Here is a 17,823-nt window from a genome sequence, read left to right on the forward strand (position 1 = left end):
TCAACACTAACCATTGTTGACATGAGCAGGTTATGTTTTGAATTGCTCAATGAGCTCATGAGCTAACTAGCTAGCCTAACACTTCTTCTAAGTAGATGTTTGGCAGCTCGTCCAGCAGGCCGCTAGACGTGTCTTTATTTGTAGAAAGGAAGGAGACCTTAGCTAAAAAGCTAATATGGATTGTTGAACATCAGTGGCTCTTTTTGTGTTGCGTCATTGGCTGATTTGTGGCGGTTAGTCAAAGACAGAGCAGTGATGTTACCGCTTTATGCACTTTAAAATAAGCTTATTTGGGTGGGTATGCTCTGTATAGTGTAGGGTGACCAAACAACCCTTTTTTACAGGGATTGTGCCCATTTTTGGTTGTCTGTCCCTGGCTGGAGCGGTTGCCAGTGTGTAAAAACAGACCACAAAGTGAAATATTATTTCTTGTTGCAATAAAGACCGGGCCACAGAGCCCACCTGTTGGCAAGAGCGGGGAGAGCAAACAACAAGGCCGGTCCCCAGCTGGGACCTCTTACTAAGAGGCAACTACACTAACCACTGCTCCAGCTCACGTAAAGATGGATTCTGGATAAACACAGTTAACGACTCGACAATTCACTATCTTTCCTCAGAATCGCTCGACCCACCTTTGAAAGATAGGAGAGGAGGATGAAGGGAGTGAGAAGGAAACATGAAGAGAGGGAGAACAGTGTCTTATCTGAAGTGTTTCTGTAATCACAGTGTGCCTGCGGAGTGTTTTGTTGTGTGGTTTGTTTGCCTTCTCCGTTTTCATAGATAATAAAATTGGATATTTAAAATGATTTACTGACCACTGAACTGGATGTCCTCAAAATTTAATAACAGAAATCCGGTCACCTCAATATAAAACACAATATTCGGTTACGTATATGGTGAAGCAGCTTCTTCTACTCGCAGTAGAAGCAGCTGCTTTGGTAAATTGCACTTTAAGCCTCTCCTCCGTCAGCACTTTTAAATCTGATCATACATTTCTTATATGTATTATGCAACGAGCCGACGTTTACGTGTCCAAATCTGTGGGATTTTACATAAAAAGCCGTGACGCTGATGAATTAATTAATGTCACCCTTTTACTCTCCACCGTACGCGTCCTGCTGTAGATCACAGGCACGACATACTGCACATTACAGTTTAATGACCAAATCCAAGGCTATTTAAAAGGAAACCTGTGGAGGCAGCCAGGGTGGAGTTTTTGTGCTGTATGACACACAACGTCAGCTTTAAGCCCTTCTCTGTGTGTCCTGTACAGTATATTTATGCAGTCAGGGGTCCTGTGGGAAGAGCCAGAATTAGCAGTGGATAGTGAAAGGTCATGGAGCAGTGGGAATAGAGATCCTGTTGACGCAATCTGTCCAATCATATTTATTTCCCTTGGCAAGAGACGAGTGCCTACGTCTAGACATGGGAAACAAACCAAAACAACACCACCCTATAAAGTACGTGTGTTTACGTACGACTCTGATGGTGGTGGCATTCAACGGTGAAGTGTTTCCTTTTAAGAAGAACGTGCACCACTTGGCGGTACGGTCCTTAAAAAAAAAAAATATCTAAACAATGACGGTGATCGTATCTCAACCTGACAGGGACAAAATGCTCGCTCAAAAGTCGCAGCAGACTTCACTTGAGTGTGTTTCACAGCTGTTTAAACAGCAGTAAGCCGTGTCTGCTGCAGTATACACAGTAAAAGCAGGCAGCCGGAGCCTCTGGAGGAGTTGTTTTTCACAGGCCTGTGTGGTATGCGTGTGCGTCCCGGCCCACTCAGACCCACCTCATTGCTGGCTGGTTGGCATTCCTGCCTCGCTCTGTAATTATGGCTCTTCTCCAGGGCTCTCGGCTCTGCTCCGCCTGCACCGCCGCGCTCTTAAAAGGGGCGGGGACTCGCCCTCCGTCGAACACGCGCTTTCTCACCTGGCAATTTAGCTCAGGCTCTAATTTTAACAATAACACGTCACCGGGCGAAAATGTGCCGCCGACAACAGCGGCAGGCGGGTGAGAAGAGAAGCAGCGTCAATTACACTCGGTGTCATGTGTCGTGAATCAGGGTTAATCGGGATGTTTTCACCTCGCGCTGAACTTAAAATTATGTGATAGCACATAATTAAAGTGAATTAAAAGGATTACAGTGATAACCCGTCTCAAACTGGGTGTGTGTGAAGCAGGTTCAACACTCAAAGCTGTGAAGGGAGTCCACACACACACTTGTAATCACACACTTGTTGTAGCAGAGGAAGTTTTACTGTACGTGTCTATAAGGCACATCTGTCTCCTGCTGTTCTGAGAGACACGTGTCAAGTTTCTGGTCTCACATTCGAGAGGTGTTTTCCTTTCCTTTTCCGCTCATACCTTCTGCAAAAAAACCTGTTTGCAGACACAAAATAACATGAATTTGAGGATGATTGATCCTCTCCACAATGAAGCGATGCTCATCTCCTAAATTACATGTTGTGGGACTCGTATCCAGGTGTGTTCACAGTGCTTTCAAACTAAAAATATAAGACCGGAGGCCAACAGAAACCGTTCCAAACCTACAGGAAATATGCAAATACTTTGTGTTTCGAGACAAAACTTTGTGCCACAGCGACAACAATGTGAACTTGTTAACGTAAACTGATGAATAATCCAAATACATTATCAGTATGTGAAAGGAAATCTCAGTGAATTTCACACAATCTACTCCATTCATGCAGCTGGGGGCACATGACATGCCTGCAGCAGAAGGATTAGGACGATCAGCTGAGCGCGACTCAATACCACATTGTTCCTCGCTGCTCACCGCTTGTTTTTCCTCCAACTCTCCTTGCAGCTTATCAGAGGAGGACAGAACCAAATCTCCCCTTCACATACGCTTGCCAAACTTCAATCAATTGCAGTCCACTTCCCTCCCGCAAACAAGCCACATCGCCGGTGCCAAAACGTCAAAGCCCTTTTTGTGGTACGTTTTTCCGGCCGCTTTTATTGTTTCAAACAAAGCTCGAGGTGCTTTTTTTGTGCGTGTAAAAAAACGCGCTCATGTTCAGGACAAATAAACACAACAAACGGCAATTAAGAAAACCAGCTTTGGGCTTGAGATTACAGAGCACACTGCTGCCTTTGTTCAGCAGGTCACATCTGTATTTGAGTGACAAAAGGCCGCCACACAGCATGCTGCTGCGCGAATGTATCAGAAGAGGGTGAGTGCCAGCCTGAACTCATGGCTCCATTCAGCCCCTCATTGTCTCTGCTCCACACTGATAACAAACAGCAAACACTATGCAGACACATCTCATCCACTCCATCAAAAGGCTGATGTGGCAGTCTGGACAACAAGCGGGCAGGTCCGCGACAAAACAAGGAAACATGCTATTAAATGGATCTGTGGCGGTGGTCCGCGGGGTGACTCCTCCGCTCTCATAAAAGCGTTACCATGCAAGAGCGCTAGCCTCAGACTTAAAGGAACATTTTGACATTTGAGAAAAACACTTATTCGCTTTCATCGCCTTAAGTTAGATGAGAAACTTGATACCGCTCTCGTGTGTATGATAAATATGCCAGTTAGCCTAGCATAAAACCAGCTCATAACTCTCCATAAAACTGCAAATTCTTGTTTTTTTATACTGATTAAACACATTAAGGTTAACTGTGCTGTTTCAGTAGCCTTGGACTGAGCCAAGCTAACTCTTTCTCCTTTATTGCCAGTCTCTGTGCGAAGCTAAGCTAACTCACTGCGAGCTCCAGCTTTAGCATACAGACAAGAGAAAATGTCAAACTTCCCTCAACATCTATTGGTCTTCTTTAAGCAGAATACACTGTTATGTGTATTAGCACGGTAACATCTCTCACTGGGTTTAAATTTCTGGCATGGATTCACAGAAAAAAGCAAGAGGAGTGAAAATCCCTACATGGCTTAATGGGCAAAGTGAAGCTACCTTCTGTACACCAAAATAGCAAAATATACACATCACAGCAAATACATATCCCTGAACAGCCATTGTGTGTTCAGAACTTTGCACAGAAAGCACTTTGAATGCACCTTTAAACCGCGAAGAGCCGCATCAGCAGCATCTCGCCTTTGAGGGAGGATTGAGCGAAGCAGACACATTTAACCCGCATCTGGCCTCTTCGCCACTGAAACCGCTGTAATGGAGATTAAAAAGCGCCAATATCTGCTCACCTGGCACTGTGAACAGGCCCGCGCGTTGAACAAAGGGAGACGGTGTGCAGCAGAAGAGCACACATACCGTATATATACTGTGTTGACTCAAACTATGCAAACATTGCACCTGAAGGTGATGAACAAACACGTTCACGGTTGACTTTGCGCTGTACCAGTTTTAGTTGCCCTGGGAAATCAGTGTGCCGCTGCGCAGATTATTAATTTCCAGCGAGATAATCATCTTTTTTCTTGAACAGTAATTTCACTCAGCTGATGTTTCTCAACAGCTGTGGCCTTCGGAAACCTCCCCCCCCCCCCCAACAAAAGTAGGCACAAAGTAGACTGGTAACATTGTGTCTGTGCAGTTTTATGAACATGGCTCACCTATATAGAGTGACGAGTCTTTCTTCTTCACGTGATCATCAATGTAGGACACCCCCAAGGGCTGCACCGGCGTGGCTCCGATCCCCAGCAGGACCTGGGCTCCGATCAGCAGCAGGTACATCATGTTAGTGTTGGCCTTGTTGGCGCACACATTGTCCTCAGCCTCGTTGCTGCTGGTGTTGGAGCAAACATCCCGACCTAAGTCAGTCCTCCACGTTTCCCGTATCTCATACTGATTAGTCAGAAACTCAGGAAGAGCTGATAGAAGGGCGCCGAGCGCCATGACGATGCCCCCGCAGCCAATCAGGCGGGGTCGATGTGCTTTGGCCCCAAAGTAGCTGACAAACAGGATCAGTGCCAGGTTGCCTATCTCGAAGCTGCTGGCTATCACTCCTACGTCAGCACTCTGCAGGTTGAACCGCCGCTCCAGGGTGGTCAGCACACTCACCTGAAAACAAGGCAGGGACACAACATCAAACCAGGGTCATGGGAACGGTGCTGAATGAAGCTAAAATAATTGTTTCTGTGCAAACAAATACAAAATCATAAACAAGGGAATCCAATCCCACCAAATGAATGAGAAAATTCATCATATGATTTGTATGTACAGGGTCATAAGCATTCACTCGGTACTGTTTACAGCTGGCACGGTATAAATACACACTGAATGTCTTGCAGCTCACAGAGGTGGTCTGTCTCACATTGTGCTCGTTTCTCAACCACAGTGTGACCACAATCTAAAGGAGAAAAAAAAGCTGTGAAATATGTTCGGTAGTCACCTAACTACCACTTCCTGCTTGCTTAAAGGAGAAATTCGCACAAAAATGAGCAGCATTCTTGCTAAAAACACAATATAATGGCTCCAAACAGCTCATGTGTCATGATGTCTAGAAGCCCTGAGATCTCAAATTGATTTGAAAAGACTTTATTTACACCCTGTTGTTTTAGGCTGAAATTTTCACTATAGCTGCTAAGATAATAGAGTGAGTGGGTGCATGCAGTCGACTGCGCATTAGAGGTGTGAATGAAGTCATTTCAAATCAATTTGTGATCTCTTTGAGCTTCTTCTTTGAGCTTTCAGGGACTTGGATTACACCTGACGAGCTGTATGAATCCATTTTATGTGGATTTTTTGGTTGTTTTTAAGCGTTTTGAAACAAGTCCCCATCTACTCCAGTTGTTTAGGAGAACGCTGCAACGCTTTTTCGCTGTGAAGCTCGAGAAATGTTTTGTGGACTACTGCTAAACTTCACCTGACTTTCCATCTGCACGAGTGCCGAGTACGCGACGACCGAATTTTCCTTTAAAGTAACTTTTTTTTCCTTTCAGTAAGCACAGCCAAAGCTCGTAGCAGCGAGGCTTCTTCACCGAGCGAAAGAATGACTCCCATTTATGGTTGACTTGAACGATGTTTGCTGATAAGTCTGCCAGCTCCACTAATTTCTATATTTAGATCTGATCACATAATGAACATAAGAGAACAGAAACGCTCTACAATACCAGGTTTAAAACACAAAGGATCAGGTGCCATTACGCAGACGGTGTACCCAGATACAGTTCACACACGACTAAATGGGTGCCTGTGCTGTGTTTGATTCTTTTGGACAAGCTCTTGGAAGAAAAGTGTGTGTTTTCGTCATCAGTCATTACAACTATGTCTTTCCATTGGAATAACAGGCTGCGGCTTCTCCCTGGAAACAGGCCTCTGTTTCTGATTAGCTGGGCACTGCATCTTTTTTTCTTCCATGGCTTCAGCGAGAACAGCTCATCACAAGCTCCTCTCTCTCTCTTCACCAGCTGTCAGCCACACACGAGCTCGAGCCGACCAGCAACTTCCAGCTGAAGCAAACACAGCGTTGTTTAGCCCCGTTCAGGTCCTTGTTTGTTAACAGCAGTTGTCAGAGATTAATTACTGTGAAAATATTTAGTTCATCGTTGTATTTTAAAAGACTTTTCAAACCAATCTGTTGTGAAGCAGAGCAACGTGGGAACGGTCTCCGTGCCATGTGAACCACAAGAGTCACATTTAAACGGTTATCAAGCTATTTTCAGAGCAGTGTCCCAAACTGTCCTTGAAAAGACATCACAATTTTTCCATTCCCCACATGGCTCCGTTAAAGAGTTTTGATTGAGCTCTAAAAAAAGCCTCCTGCCAACACAAACATCCCCTTCTGGAACGAGTGACTTCGCTGAAAAGATGAATCGACTTGCGGTTTGCGCCGCTGGAACATTTTTTTTTCCATCAAATGCTCAATTATGCCAGTTTGATGTACACAGTTGATTAGGGATCGGATGGAGCTGTGTTTGAACACGGCGCTTCAAGGAGAAATGTGGAAGTGTACCCTTTATTTTTCATGCACTTGTATTTTACCTTTAACTTGACATTAAGAAAGATGCTTTGCTATCATCACAATTTCCCAGATCCCAAAGCGACGTCTGCAAATTGCTTCTTTTGTCCAACCAGCAGTCTAAAGCCCAAAGACTCTTCATTTACTGTCATAAATGACAAAGAAAGGCAGCAAATCCTCACATTTAAAAGGCTTTGAGCCGGCAGATGTTTGACATTTTTACTTGTAAAATGATGGAAACAATGAATCGATTATCAATGGCTGACTGACTAATCACTGAACTCTGATCTACATAAAACACTGCTCACTGTCTGCACCACAATGTTCTTAAAGGTTAAGTTCCCCCAAACATAAAAAATCATTATCTTCTCAGCCTCATGCTGATGGAAAGTCTTGTGAAGTTTCGCAGTCCACAAAACACGTCTGGAGCTTCACAGCAAAACAGCATTCTCCTAAACAACTGAAGTAGATAGGGACTTGTTTTAAAATGCAAAAAAACCCACAAATTGATTTGAAGAGATAATATTTACATCCTTGATACGTCGTCGAGCTTCGGCACCCACTTCAGACAGGGTGTGCGCTCACGCTTTTGGCTTAGCAGCTACAGTGAAGAACGTGGCTTTAAAATCAGTGTAAATAACGTCTTTTCAAATCAATTCGGGATCTCAGGGCTTTCCGAAACTTGGATTACACCGGACAAGCTGTATGGAGCCATTTCATGTTATGTTTCCTGTTGTTTTAAAGTTTTAAAACAAGTCACCTGAATTTCTAGCAGCGCCAGGGTGAGTAGATGTTAAATGATTTTTCTATTTTGGGGTGAACTTGTCCTTTAAACAGATACTTTGGTGTTAAATTCAGCGTGTATCATCCACCTTTGACCTCAGTGACATTTTAAACACTATCTCCTCTTTGTTTCCTCCATTATGTCTGTGAACAGCTGCAATCCACACTCCGCTGAATCAGTCATGACCATGAAATTGACATTTAAGAGTTTTAAGTTCTGGCTGTGACTTTATTCTGCGGCATGAGGCAGTGTGACTTGCTGGAGAGGTTTTTCTGACCTCTCTGTCATGAAGCAGAGAAGAAACCACGAACCCTTCAGTTCTGTCAGCTGTTTCTAACAATGCCACCTGATCACACCCTTGTTATAACCACTCTCCTCCCTATTCTGTTCTGCACTGTCCCCTTCGAGGCCATATTTAACGCACAACAGGCGAGTAGATGATGAGGCAACATTGTCAACAAGAGCAGACAGTGTACAGCCGGTTCGCCTTGTCATTAGAGTTGAGAAAACATTGTCCTCTGTGACTTTTAAGAAGCAGAAGTGACAGCAGGTCGCTCTTGCAGCTGCTCTCAACACAACTGCAGAGACTCCTTCGCTCCAGATCAAAGCACGGGGAGGATGATTGTTGGGAGCGGTTCATGCCGGAGTGCCTTTGGTGAAGTTGAGTGGATAGAAAACTTCAGAATGAGTCATGACGTCTCTGCCCCTTGGGTGGCTCTTTCTCACAAATGCGAACACACTGGACGGGCAGCATTTACGCCTGGCTGGCTCCGCCCGGCTGGGGTCTGATCGCAACGTTCAGTTCTCATCCGGTCCTCAGAAAAAACGAGCCCCAGCAACCTGCTGACACTGTGGCTTTAGCTTCACAGCAGGGCAAAGCAGAGGAGCCATCATCCAATCCAGCCCCGAGTGAGCGGCGGTGGAAACACTCTGGATGAGTTAAGCCAGTTTCAACGTGTTTGTCCACTCTGACTTAAACAGGCAGCCTTTTTCCAGGAGGATTATACCCGGGATAAATTATATAGGAAAAATCGAGCGCACACTGGTCAGTGGTCGCAGCCGCACTGACTCAAACTGTGGAAATGTTTAATCTGTTGCACGGCAACAAAACAAACCACGTCATGCTGCGTGACGTCCCGTCAACTCGCAGAAAAAAAAAACAAGTCGTGTCTGAACACTTCCACAGAGTTTGTACAGAAGGTACCGAGAGTCTGTATCATCAGCTCAATGCTGACATTTACCTCAGCACATTAAGTTTTAGCACTGACGTGAAAGTGCTGAAATGTGGCTATTTGCAAAGGCACGGCAGCTGTTAATAACTGATGCTGCGGCTATTTGGAAACATTTCCACTCAGTTTTATGGGGTGTAACCTACTGAAGGTTGACTAAAGGTTAGCTAAAGGTGCTTTAACGGCTACGAATAAGCTGTTTTAAAGAGCTATTTTAAATTGCTCTTTTATGGGCGTCTAAAAGAAGCTACATCTCTAGTATTAGCCGTGTAGATATGTCACATACGGTACAGCAGATTCTGAAAAAACTACCTATTTATTAATTCTAAACATGCTATTTTTAAAACTTTTACACTTTCTCAAGGTCACCTGAAGGCAGGTAATCTGTTAATGGCCACACCCGTGCATTATGTAATTAACAAGGCGAGACACACCGATAATAAAGTTTGTTTTGATTTACAGTCTGTGTGTCTACTGAATGGTCTGACATCTCCTCATACACTTAAATAATAAATGGATAAAATGACTAAGTGAGCATCACATCAGCTATTAATACTGATATCTGATGTGGACATGTCTCCGTGATTCAGTGCGAGCCCTGTCTGACAGCCCACAGTTCAGGTTCGGGTTCAGGTGTTTGTCGCACTTTGCAGCTCGAGCTCTGAAGTGTCGGATTTGGTTCTCATCAGGGAGGCGTTACTATAACCAGCAGAGCTCAGACACTCAGGTGCTGCATACACACAACACAGGTCACAAACAGAGCCTCCCAGGGCTTAATAATGTGGAGCGTCATCTCCTGCAATTAAAGTCTGATGCAATTGCTGCAGAGAAGTGGGAGTCGGTCCTCGTATTTTGGATCATTATAGAGTCGTAGGTCAAAACAAAATATTCACAGGTGCAAAATAAGTCCACTTGTACCAGATCTAATCAACTCATCGGTCACATGATGGATTTGGGATCAGTGCACCTCCGACTCTTCAGCTCAACATTATTTCCTGTTTGATCCTGCACCCCTCGGACTCCACCAACGATTATTCTCTCTATCGATTCATGATTGTCTTTGGACTAACTGACATGAATTTTAAAACTACAGTTTATAGTCATTACATCAATGTACTGGTTGTAGATAAGGGATTGCATTGATCTCTTGTGTTAAAGCCTCTGATAATCGGATGAAAAATCAGTCAGTAAATCAATCATTAATTGTTTCTGCAATTGTTTAGTCATTTAAACCTGTCGTCAAGTAAAAACAGAGGGGAAAAAAAGCTACAATTTCTCAGTTTTCAGCTTCTAATGGGAGATTTGCTGCTTCATTATGTAATAAATCATGGTAAACTGAATACTTCTTTGTTTGAAGACTTATAGTCAGACATAAAACAGACACTTTTCAGGCTCTGGGGTTAAACAATTAGCATTTTCTCACTATTTTATGACATTTATAGACAAAATTATTAATAAAAAATGGAAATATGGTATTTGTTGCAGCCCTAACGTCCTGTCAGCCAATTCATTTAACTATTTACTTCGTCTCTCTTCGTATAGACACGAAAAACGATAAAAATATCAAAGTGACTTTACGAGAAGTGAAAAAAACCCCAAAATAAAATCAGGGAACAGACTCGAATCTGCACCTCTGTGGTGTTTTCCTGTGCAGGTTGTCCGTCTCCGTCTGTTCACTTGCGGCCAAGGCTGCTAAATCAGGACGCCCAGCACGCTGCTAAGTGTCTTGTACTGTAAGCAGCTCACAGAAAGCAAGAGGACCATGATAGTTCACTTTTGTCCCTTCGCTGCCAGCAAACGCTCTTAAGCTCCATCATCCAATCAGAGGCAGAGTAGCTCATGTAGGTCGACACCAGTTCACCAGATTGTCACCGACCCAGGCACCTCATGTCCTGCCCATGTAAATTAAGCTCCATGTAAATTAGCTCATGTAAACCGACCAGAAAGCCTCATGTGTTCGTGTGCTTCAATGATCCCAAACCTCACCTGAAACTCCTGGTTTTTATTGTTCCGACTGTTTGAACAGGTGTCCCTGACCTAACGTGCCGCACAAAAGCAGAACTGCACTACCTGTTTTATCAGAAAAAGCACAGTAAAGAGGAAGAATATCTTCCATGGCTTCGACCCGCCGTGCTCTGACGCCATGGGATGCTTGATGCTCTGCAGGTCCACTCGCAGAGAAGATAAGATGTTCCACTCCAAATATGGCCAAGGCATTCGGAGGAGTTTAGTCTATTAATTGCGAGTGTTTCTTGGAGGACAAACATCGCTAATGTTGAAACTAAAAGTTCACAGTGGGGCTTGCCCGAGGCTGGGGGGGAGGAAGCTCCTCTGGGACGCTTTGAGGAATATTTTGGAGCACTTCTGGGAGCTTTTGTCCCACAAAATCTATATTAGAGCGTCTACACGAGTGACATTTGTCTGTGTTTTTATGTTTTCATCACAGAAATGACATTTAGAGGTTTTAGAAGAAGAGAAGTCACGTTTAAAACCTTACAGAAGAATGGTAAAAGTGAAAGAATGAGCAAAAGTAGAAAAAAAAGCAGGAGATAAGAAAGATATGTGAGGGGTCCTTGACCTTGAAGGACATCTTTGGTAGGAATTACCCTTCGTGAACATAACAAGACTCTTATTATTGATACAAACCAGAGATTAAAGCTGCCAAGTTTGATTTAGTTGTACTCAAACACATTAAAAGATAAATTAAGACATTTTCTCACACAATCAGCTGGATGTTTTCCCTCACAACTACAACAAACAGCAGAGTTGAGCAGCGTGAAACGTGTCCTGCAGGCTGTATTTGACATTTCTCTGTCTATGTTTCACTGAGCAGCAGGAACACACACATGCAAAACCCAAAACACAAGTCAGACTGTGACTCCGGCAGGGTCTCAGCTCAGAGTCCTGTGTTGCACTCACCAGGTATGCTCCGACGGTGCCCTGTGCCAACATGAGGGCGCATTCCGATATCAAGAATATCTTGATATTTGAGAAGCATGAGGAGTTTTTCCGGAGGCCGTCTCCTTCCAACATGTTCCCGCCGCTCCGGTCCGAGTCCCGGTGCTTCTTCACCTGCATCCTCGCTCACTTTTTCCTTTACCCACACAGCACTGCGAGAAAGCGAAACACACGAGAGCAGGATGACCGCATGAAGACACTGGCTGGTACAGTGTTTCCAAAAAAAACAAAACCCCTCCCTCCCGCGCCTGAAGGCTCTACATGCGCGGCGGCGCTCCTCCTCGTCGCTGTTTCTCCCGGTTTTTTTTTCTATAATTTTGTATTTCTTACATCTGACAAAGCTACGAAACACACATCCAAACTCTCCGCGGTGCTGTGCCGGCTCGTCTGCGCCTAAACATCGCTTCCCCGTCGACGCGCAGGAACATGTGAACTCCCTGAAGGTGTAAGTGAACCACGGGCGCGTAAATCTCTGTCACATCGCATGTCCTTGTTCCTGTCGCGCGGTTTTTGCGTGTTTGAGCTCGCAGGTGAAGAGGTCTGGTCAACAGGGCTTCTTCTTCTTCTTCTCCTCTCTCTTCTAACTCCTGCCGCTCCGGACTGTCACGCTCCTTCGCGCACAATGACTCGCTCTCTGCCTGTGCGCCACCTCTCCTCTCCTCTCCGCTCCTCTCCGCTCCTCTCCACCCTCCTCCTCGCGGCCCTAGCGGCGCTGTGCAGCAGCTTCACAAGTCTGCTCAACTTCCCTCTGACTCGAGAAAAAAAAATCCACTCCAGTAGTCCTGCGGGACCCGGCGTGTGCGTGTGTTCCCGAGCTTCACAGCGAGTTTAAAGTGATTTGCTGCCATTTTTTTTAATGATCATGTTCCTCCTCCTCCCCCCCAACACAATAAATCTACAGGGATTATTGTCTGTGGAGTCTCAGGGCAGCATGAGGATTATTTTAGTTGGAGCTGGGCCCCATACCTCATGAAATCAATCAACAGAAAATATCTGGGAACTGTTTTGATCATCAATGAATCGCTTTTAAGTCGTTTATGAGGGAAATATGTGAAACATTTTCCCGTTCAGGCCTCTCCAGTGTGAGAGTGTGATGCTTTTATTTTATATCATTGGACACAGAATATCTTTGGATTTTACAGTCTGATATACGATCTTACGATACGATATTATATCGATTCTTTGGACGGCGACATGATATGTGCCGATATCACACAGTCTGCCACGACACGATCTCAATCCAATACGATACGATACAGCGGCCTGCGATCGATATGAGATGATATCATATTTTTTTTCAAAATAAAGGCATATCTTAACAATGTTTTCACTTTGCATCAGTGCTTTTGCGTTGTTGATTGTGAATCGATATATCGATCCGGATCGATGTATCGTTACACCCCTAATATTTACTAGGTTTACTCGCCCCTGATAGACTAAACAATGAATTCATAAATTAAATTTGATTTAAAGGTGAAATATGTAAGAATTGACCACCATTGAATTCATACTCAAAACAAATAGGGGGCAGCACATCACTAGAGCAACCGCTAACTGCTGCTAACTGTAGCTGCTGCTAGCAAGTAAGCTCAGTTTTTCCGTGCAGCTGTTCAGATTGGGAACTCGTGAGGTGTTGGCATTAGCACAGGGGCTAGCTGGTTAGCATGCTAACTTAAGTAGATATATCTCTGCAGAACAATACACAGACATCATAACTCCAAATTGTTCTCAAATTATCACATTCTGTTGATGATTTCAGTTAAATTTCAACTAAAATTAAAGTACCATATATTTAGAAAAGCACTTATTCACTCTCTTGTCAAGAGTAAGATGAGAAGACTGGATAAAGCCTGGAAAAGTAGAAACAGCTAGCCTGGCTAACTCTTACCAGGACATAATAAGGCACCAAAATATGTTTTGCTCACATATTGGTTTCTGTACAGATAAAATAAACCAGATATAGCGTGCTAATTATTGAACTTTACAGGTGCTAGGAGGCAAATGAGCGAGGCTAGCCATTTCCCCCGTTTCCAGTCTTTATGCTAAGCTAAGCTAACCAGCTATAGCTTTATAATTATCACAGAAAACATGAGAGTGGTTTCAATGTCGTCATCTAACTGTCCCAAAACAATTCCTTTAAACAATCAATCAAATATCAGAATAGTTATCGATGAAATCTGTCGCTCAGCTGATCGACTAATCGACTAATCGCCGCAGCCCTTGCTCTGTAATGCTTCGCTGGGGTTATAGCAGAAGCTGTCATGTTTCCAATACTTATTATTGGATTATAATGTTGTCAGCGTGTCTGGGATGAGGTACTGCAGTGGCTATGATGTAATGTGACCACATAATGTGATGATGATGGGGTGGAACTAAACAGGATGATAAACAAATGTTGAGTAAAGGCTGTGAGGGTTTTATGAGCAGCAGCAGCGGCGGCGGCAGCAGCAGCAGGAGGACACGTAAAGGTCAAGGAGATGAGCTGGTGGTTTGATGAACTGCGGAGTATGTTTTTAAATCACACTGGAGATTTAAAAAGTGGTCGTAACACCACAGTAACATGCGAGATGGTTTGTAGATTTATTGTTTGCCAGATATTTCAGATCACGGGTCACAGTTCCATTATTATAGTAAACTCAGAGGACCTGAAACAAACTCTGTCTCACTTCCTTAAAACTACAGATGAACCGCTGCACAATGAGGACTATTATTGATCGCTGCATGATTTAACGGTCGGCTGTGATTCAGGGCAGCCCCCCTGACTCTCAGACTGGAGTCATGGCAGGTGTCCAACGCAAACTGATCATCAATCATAGTCGCTCCCTCCCTCGCTCTCGACCAGCACACTCCCACACAGAAACCCTTCCCACACTCCTGCACGTTGCTTCCTACGTCCGGCCTGCTGGGAAGAGCAAAAAAAACGTAGACTGTCAAGCCGGCAGTCAGGAGCTCGATTCACACGGACTGTGTGTGTTGCAGCGTTAAAATCCCAGCGAGCGCTGACGTGCCGAAAACTCAGACAAGTATGTAAACATGGGAAGCTAACGAGCGGCGTAATGAGGAATGTAAATCTGATGTGGTGTTGTTTGGGGCCACGTGTTGGTTTCAAAAGGATTGTTTGAAATCAAGCAGATTAATGGTTGAAAGTCCGTTAAAAGCTGCGTGTGGTCAGGACCCCATCACTTCCCCGTGTTCTTCATACGCTAAATCTCCCAACCTTTTTTTACTTGTGACCCCAGAAGTCACAGTTACACTTTACTTTCTGTAACTTTCCAAAACAGACATTTATGCCCACTTGACCCGCTGTATAGAGGTTAGAAACTACATTGACATTTAGGGCATTTAGCAGTAATACATACATACAAACACTGATGGCGGTGGCCGACCAGCACACCAGGAGCAGTTTGGGGTGAAACTTTTGGATGAAACTCAGCCTTGAAGAGTTGTGAAAACAAACACCTGTGTTGGTGGACTTCAGGTGTGTAGGAGCTTTAAAATAAATCAATGTTTGTGTTGTTTTGAGCAGGTTAAAGTGAAACTCATGGAGGAGAGTGAAGGAGGAAAGCTCCGCGTTAAGTCGCACTCGGGGATCGACGCATCTCGCCTGGCAGGACGGCAACGAGCGGAGCAAGCAAAAGCTAGCGTGAGTTGTTCAAAAACCTTCATTGTAGTAAACTGTACAAAAAACAATGTTCTCAATGCTCGCGTTCATGTGTAGAGACCCTGGTGATACTACGAGCAAAGTTTCATGTTGTGTCGAGTCTTCTTACTGTTTTAAAAATAGCGATTTTGATGCTACCGTAATGTTGCCCCTAGCACGCCATTGAAAATGATTTTGACCCGAAAACGAAAATACGGTAAATCTTAAAAGTGGCTTTTTCGTCGTAATTATGCTTTTGCACTTAGGTTTGACTCGGGTTCCTTCACAAAAAAAGCCTAGGTCACATTTTGGCGAGAGTTTCACTTTAACTGGATGTTTTGGGGTTAGGGTGTCGTGGTGGCCTATAGTGGAAAGAGACATGCTGTCCCACTGCAGCGTTCCCAGTTCTATTCCAGTCTGGGACATTTCATCCATGTCATATATCACACCACTCTCTCTCTTCCTCCCATGTTTCCCTGCCTGACGAGTCTTTACCCGTCGAGTGGCTCCTTTATTATTGTAACAAAATCAGGTTCAGATCAGTTTCTAACAGAAAAGAGCAGGGTTGAAACATAATGCCCAAATGTGTGTGTGTGAGATCATAAATCCAACGGTGTTTGTGTGTGTGCAGCACTGTTTACATACAGTAGACGTGCAGGGACATGAGTCAGGTAGTAACAAGTGGTGGGCGGCGACGGCTCGGACCGGTGCCAGGAATGTATGAATGGAAAAGCCTGCAGACTATTGTTTCGGCCCTGTGAAACAGCTGCTATTTATAGGATTTGGAAAAGGGTGGATTGTGGAAAAGAAGCCCAGCCCGTCTGCTGGGAGATACTGGGAAATGGGAGAAGTTTGAGGGACAACTGGGAGCACAAACAATGCTGCTTTACAGAAACTTTTCCTGTTTGAGCCTTTGAGGAGAACACGCCTGCACTACCTGTTATTCACAGTGTTTACAAAAAGCAAGGTTATTCTTTTTTCAGGACATACGGTACTTTTTCTCACATTTTTCCAGGAGAATGTTTTTTTTTTTGTTTTTTTTTACTGTGCTCCCACAAAAAAAACACTAATTCAAACCTGATCTTCAGTGGAAACATCTGATTCAGTCACTGAGGATGTTTTTCCACAGCGAGCACTCGTCTCACCGGAGCTGTGGTGTTTAAAGAAAAAGTCAAACGATGGTTTCACAGCCCTCATCTTCATCTGTCATTACATCTCGGCATCCGTCCCAAAATCTCTTACGCCACAGCGGTTGCCATGGAAACGGTTTCGGGAGGATATGGGCAGCAGGCTCGGTGCAAAAGGACTTTCTGCTTATGTTTTGAACTATGGGCTTATTATTGATTTGCAAATGTGAGACTGTGAGTTAGAGTAAAAACACAGTCGGTCGTCAGTATGGGTGACTGCTGCTGCTGCTGCTGCTGCTGCTGCGTCTTATAGATGCTGACTGGTGTGTGATAAACATTTTTCTGTCATGGTAATCCAACTATAACTTTCAGTTTTATTGTCAAAATACTGTAGGGCCTCATTACAGTCATTATGCAAGTCTGAAATCCCACTTAATGTCAGTTTAGGAGGACATTTCAGATGATCAGTATTGCAGAAACATGTTTCGTAACTGCACTTAGGAAAAAAAAAATCTCATCTTGGGACAGAAATTTAGCTGTAACAGAACCATCCGATCTGAGGAAAGCTCTTTGTTATTAATCTTAAATTAGGATGGGAAAATCCGTGCCAAAAATGGTGGCACCACTGTCGTTGGGTCTGTGGGAAACAATGTGAACCCTGAAATATTATGATTGAAACGTTAACCTCGCTAACGCTAGCTAGCCGACATTAACACGTCGCACATGCTAGCATTGTAATGTTTAATATTGTAATTTAATGTTTAATAATAATAGATCATAATAATGTTTTTACGGAAAAGAGACTTTTATTCTGCACCTTCCTACAAACCTTCCTACAGGCTCTAAACACTTTACAGGAATGTTTCCATATTGATATTGAGGACTGAAGCTGGAGCCAATGAAAAACAGTAAAATAGTCTTTCAAGAAATATAAAAAAATAAACCTCAACTTTCATTTGGAGGACTAAATGACTGTTAGCTTAGCTGTTAGCTTTGGACTGGAGACGTGGAAACAGCTAGCCTGACTCGCTTCAATGCATAAAAACCCAGCTACCAGCACATTTGAAGCTCACTGATGAACAACAGTGTGTCTCACTGGCTTAACCTGGATCAAAACGTTAAAATGAAAAGCAGGTTTTTTGCAGGGGATTTACGTGCTCCTTTTACTTGGCAAACAGCGGCCAAGAGCAGCGACTT

At 44.0% G+C, this 17,823-nt stretch overlaps 1 protein-coding gene across 1 annotated transcript in view; it reads right to left on the reverse strand.

Annotated features, from left to right (window-relative positions):
- Nucleotides 1-12,273, reverse strand: part of slco3a1a (solute carrier organic anion transporter family member 3A1a) — a 36,775-nt gene extending 24,502 nt beyond the window's left edge. Inside the window, exons 1-3 of the mRNA XM_073472758.1 lie at nucleotides 12,190-12,273; nucleotides 11,821-12,011; nucleotides 4,541-4,988 (exon numbers count right to left, since the gene is read on the reverse strand). Of these exons, the coding sequence (XP_073328859.1) occupies nucleotides 4,541-4,988; nucleotides 11,821-11,979 (607 nt within the window). The 5' untranslated portion in view covers nucleotides 11,980-12,011; nucleotides 12,190-12,273. The remainder of the gene's footprint in view (nucleotides 1-4,540; nucleotides 4,989-11,820; nucleotides 12,012-12,189) is intronic.
- Between the last annotated feature and the right edge of the window lie 5,550 nt (nucleotides 12,274-17,823).

The sequence above is a fragment of the Pagrus major genome, chromosome 8 (genome assembly GCF_040436345.1).
Source record: "Pagrus major chromosome 8, Pma_NU_1.0".
Classification (NCBI taxonomy): Eukaryota; Metazoa; Chordata; class Actinopteri; order Spariformes; family Sparidae; genus Pagrus; species Pagrus major.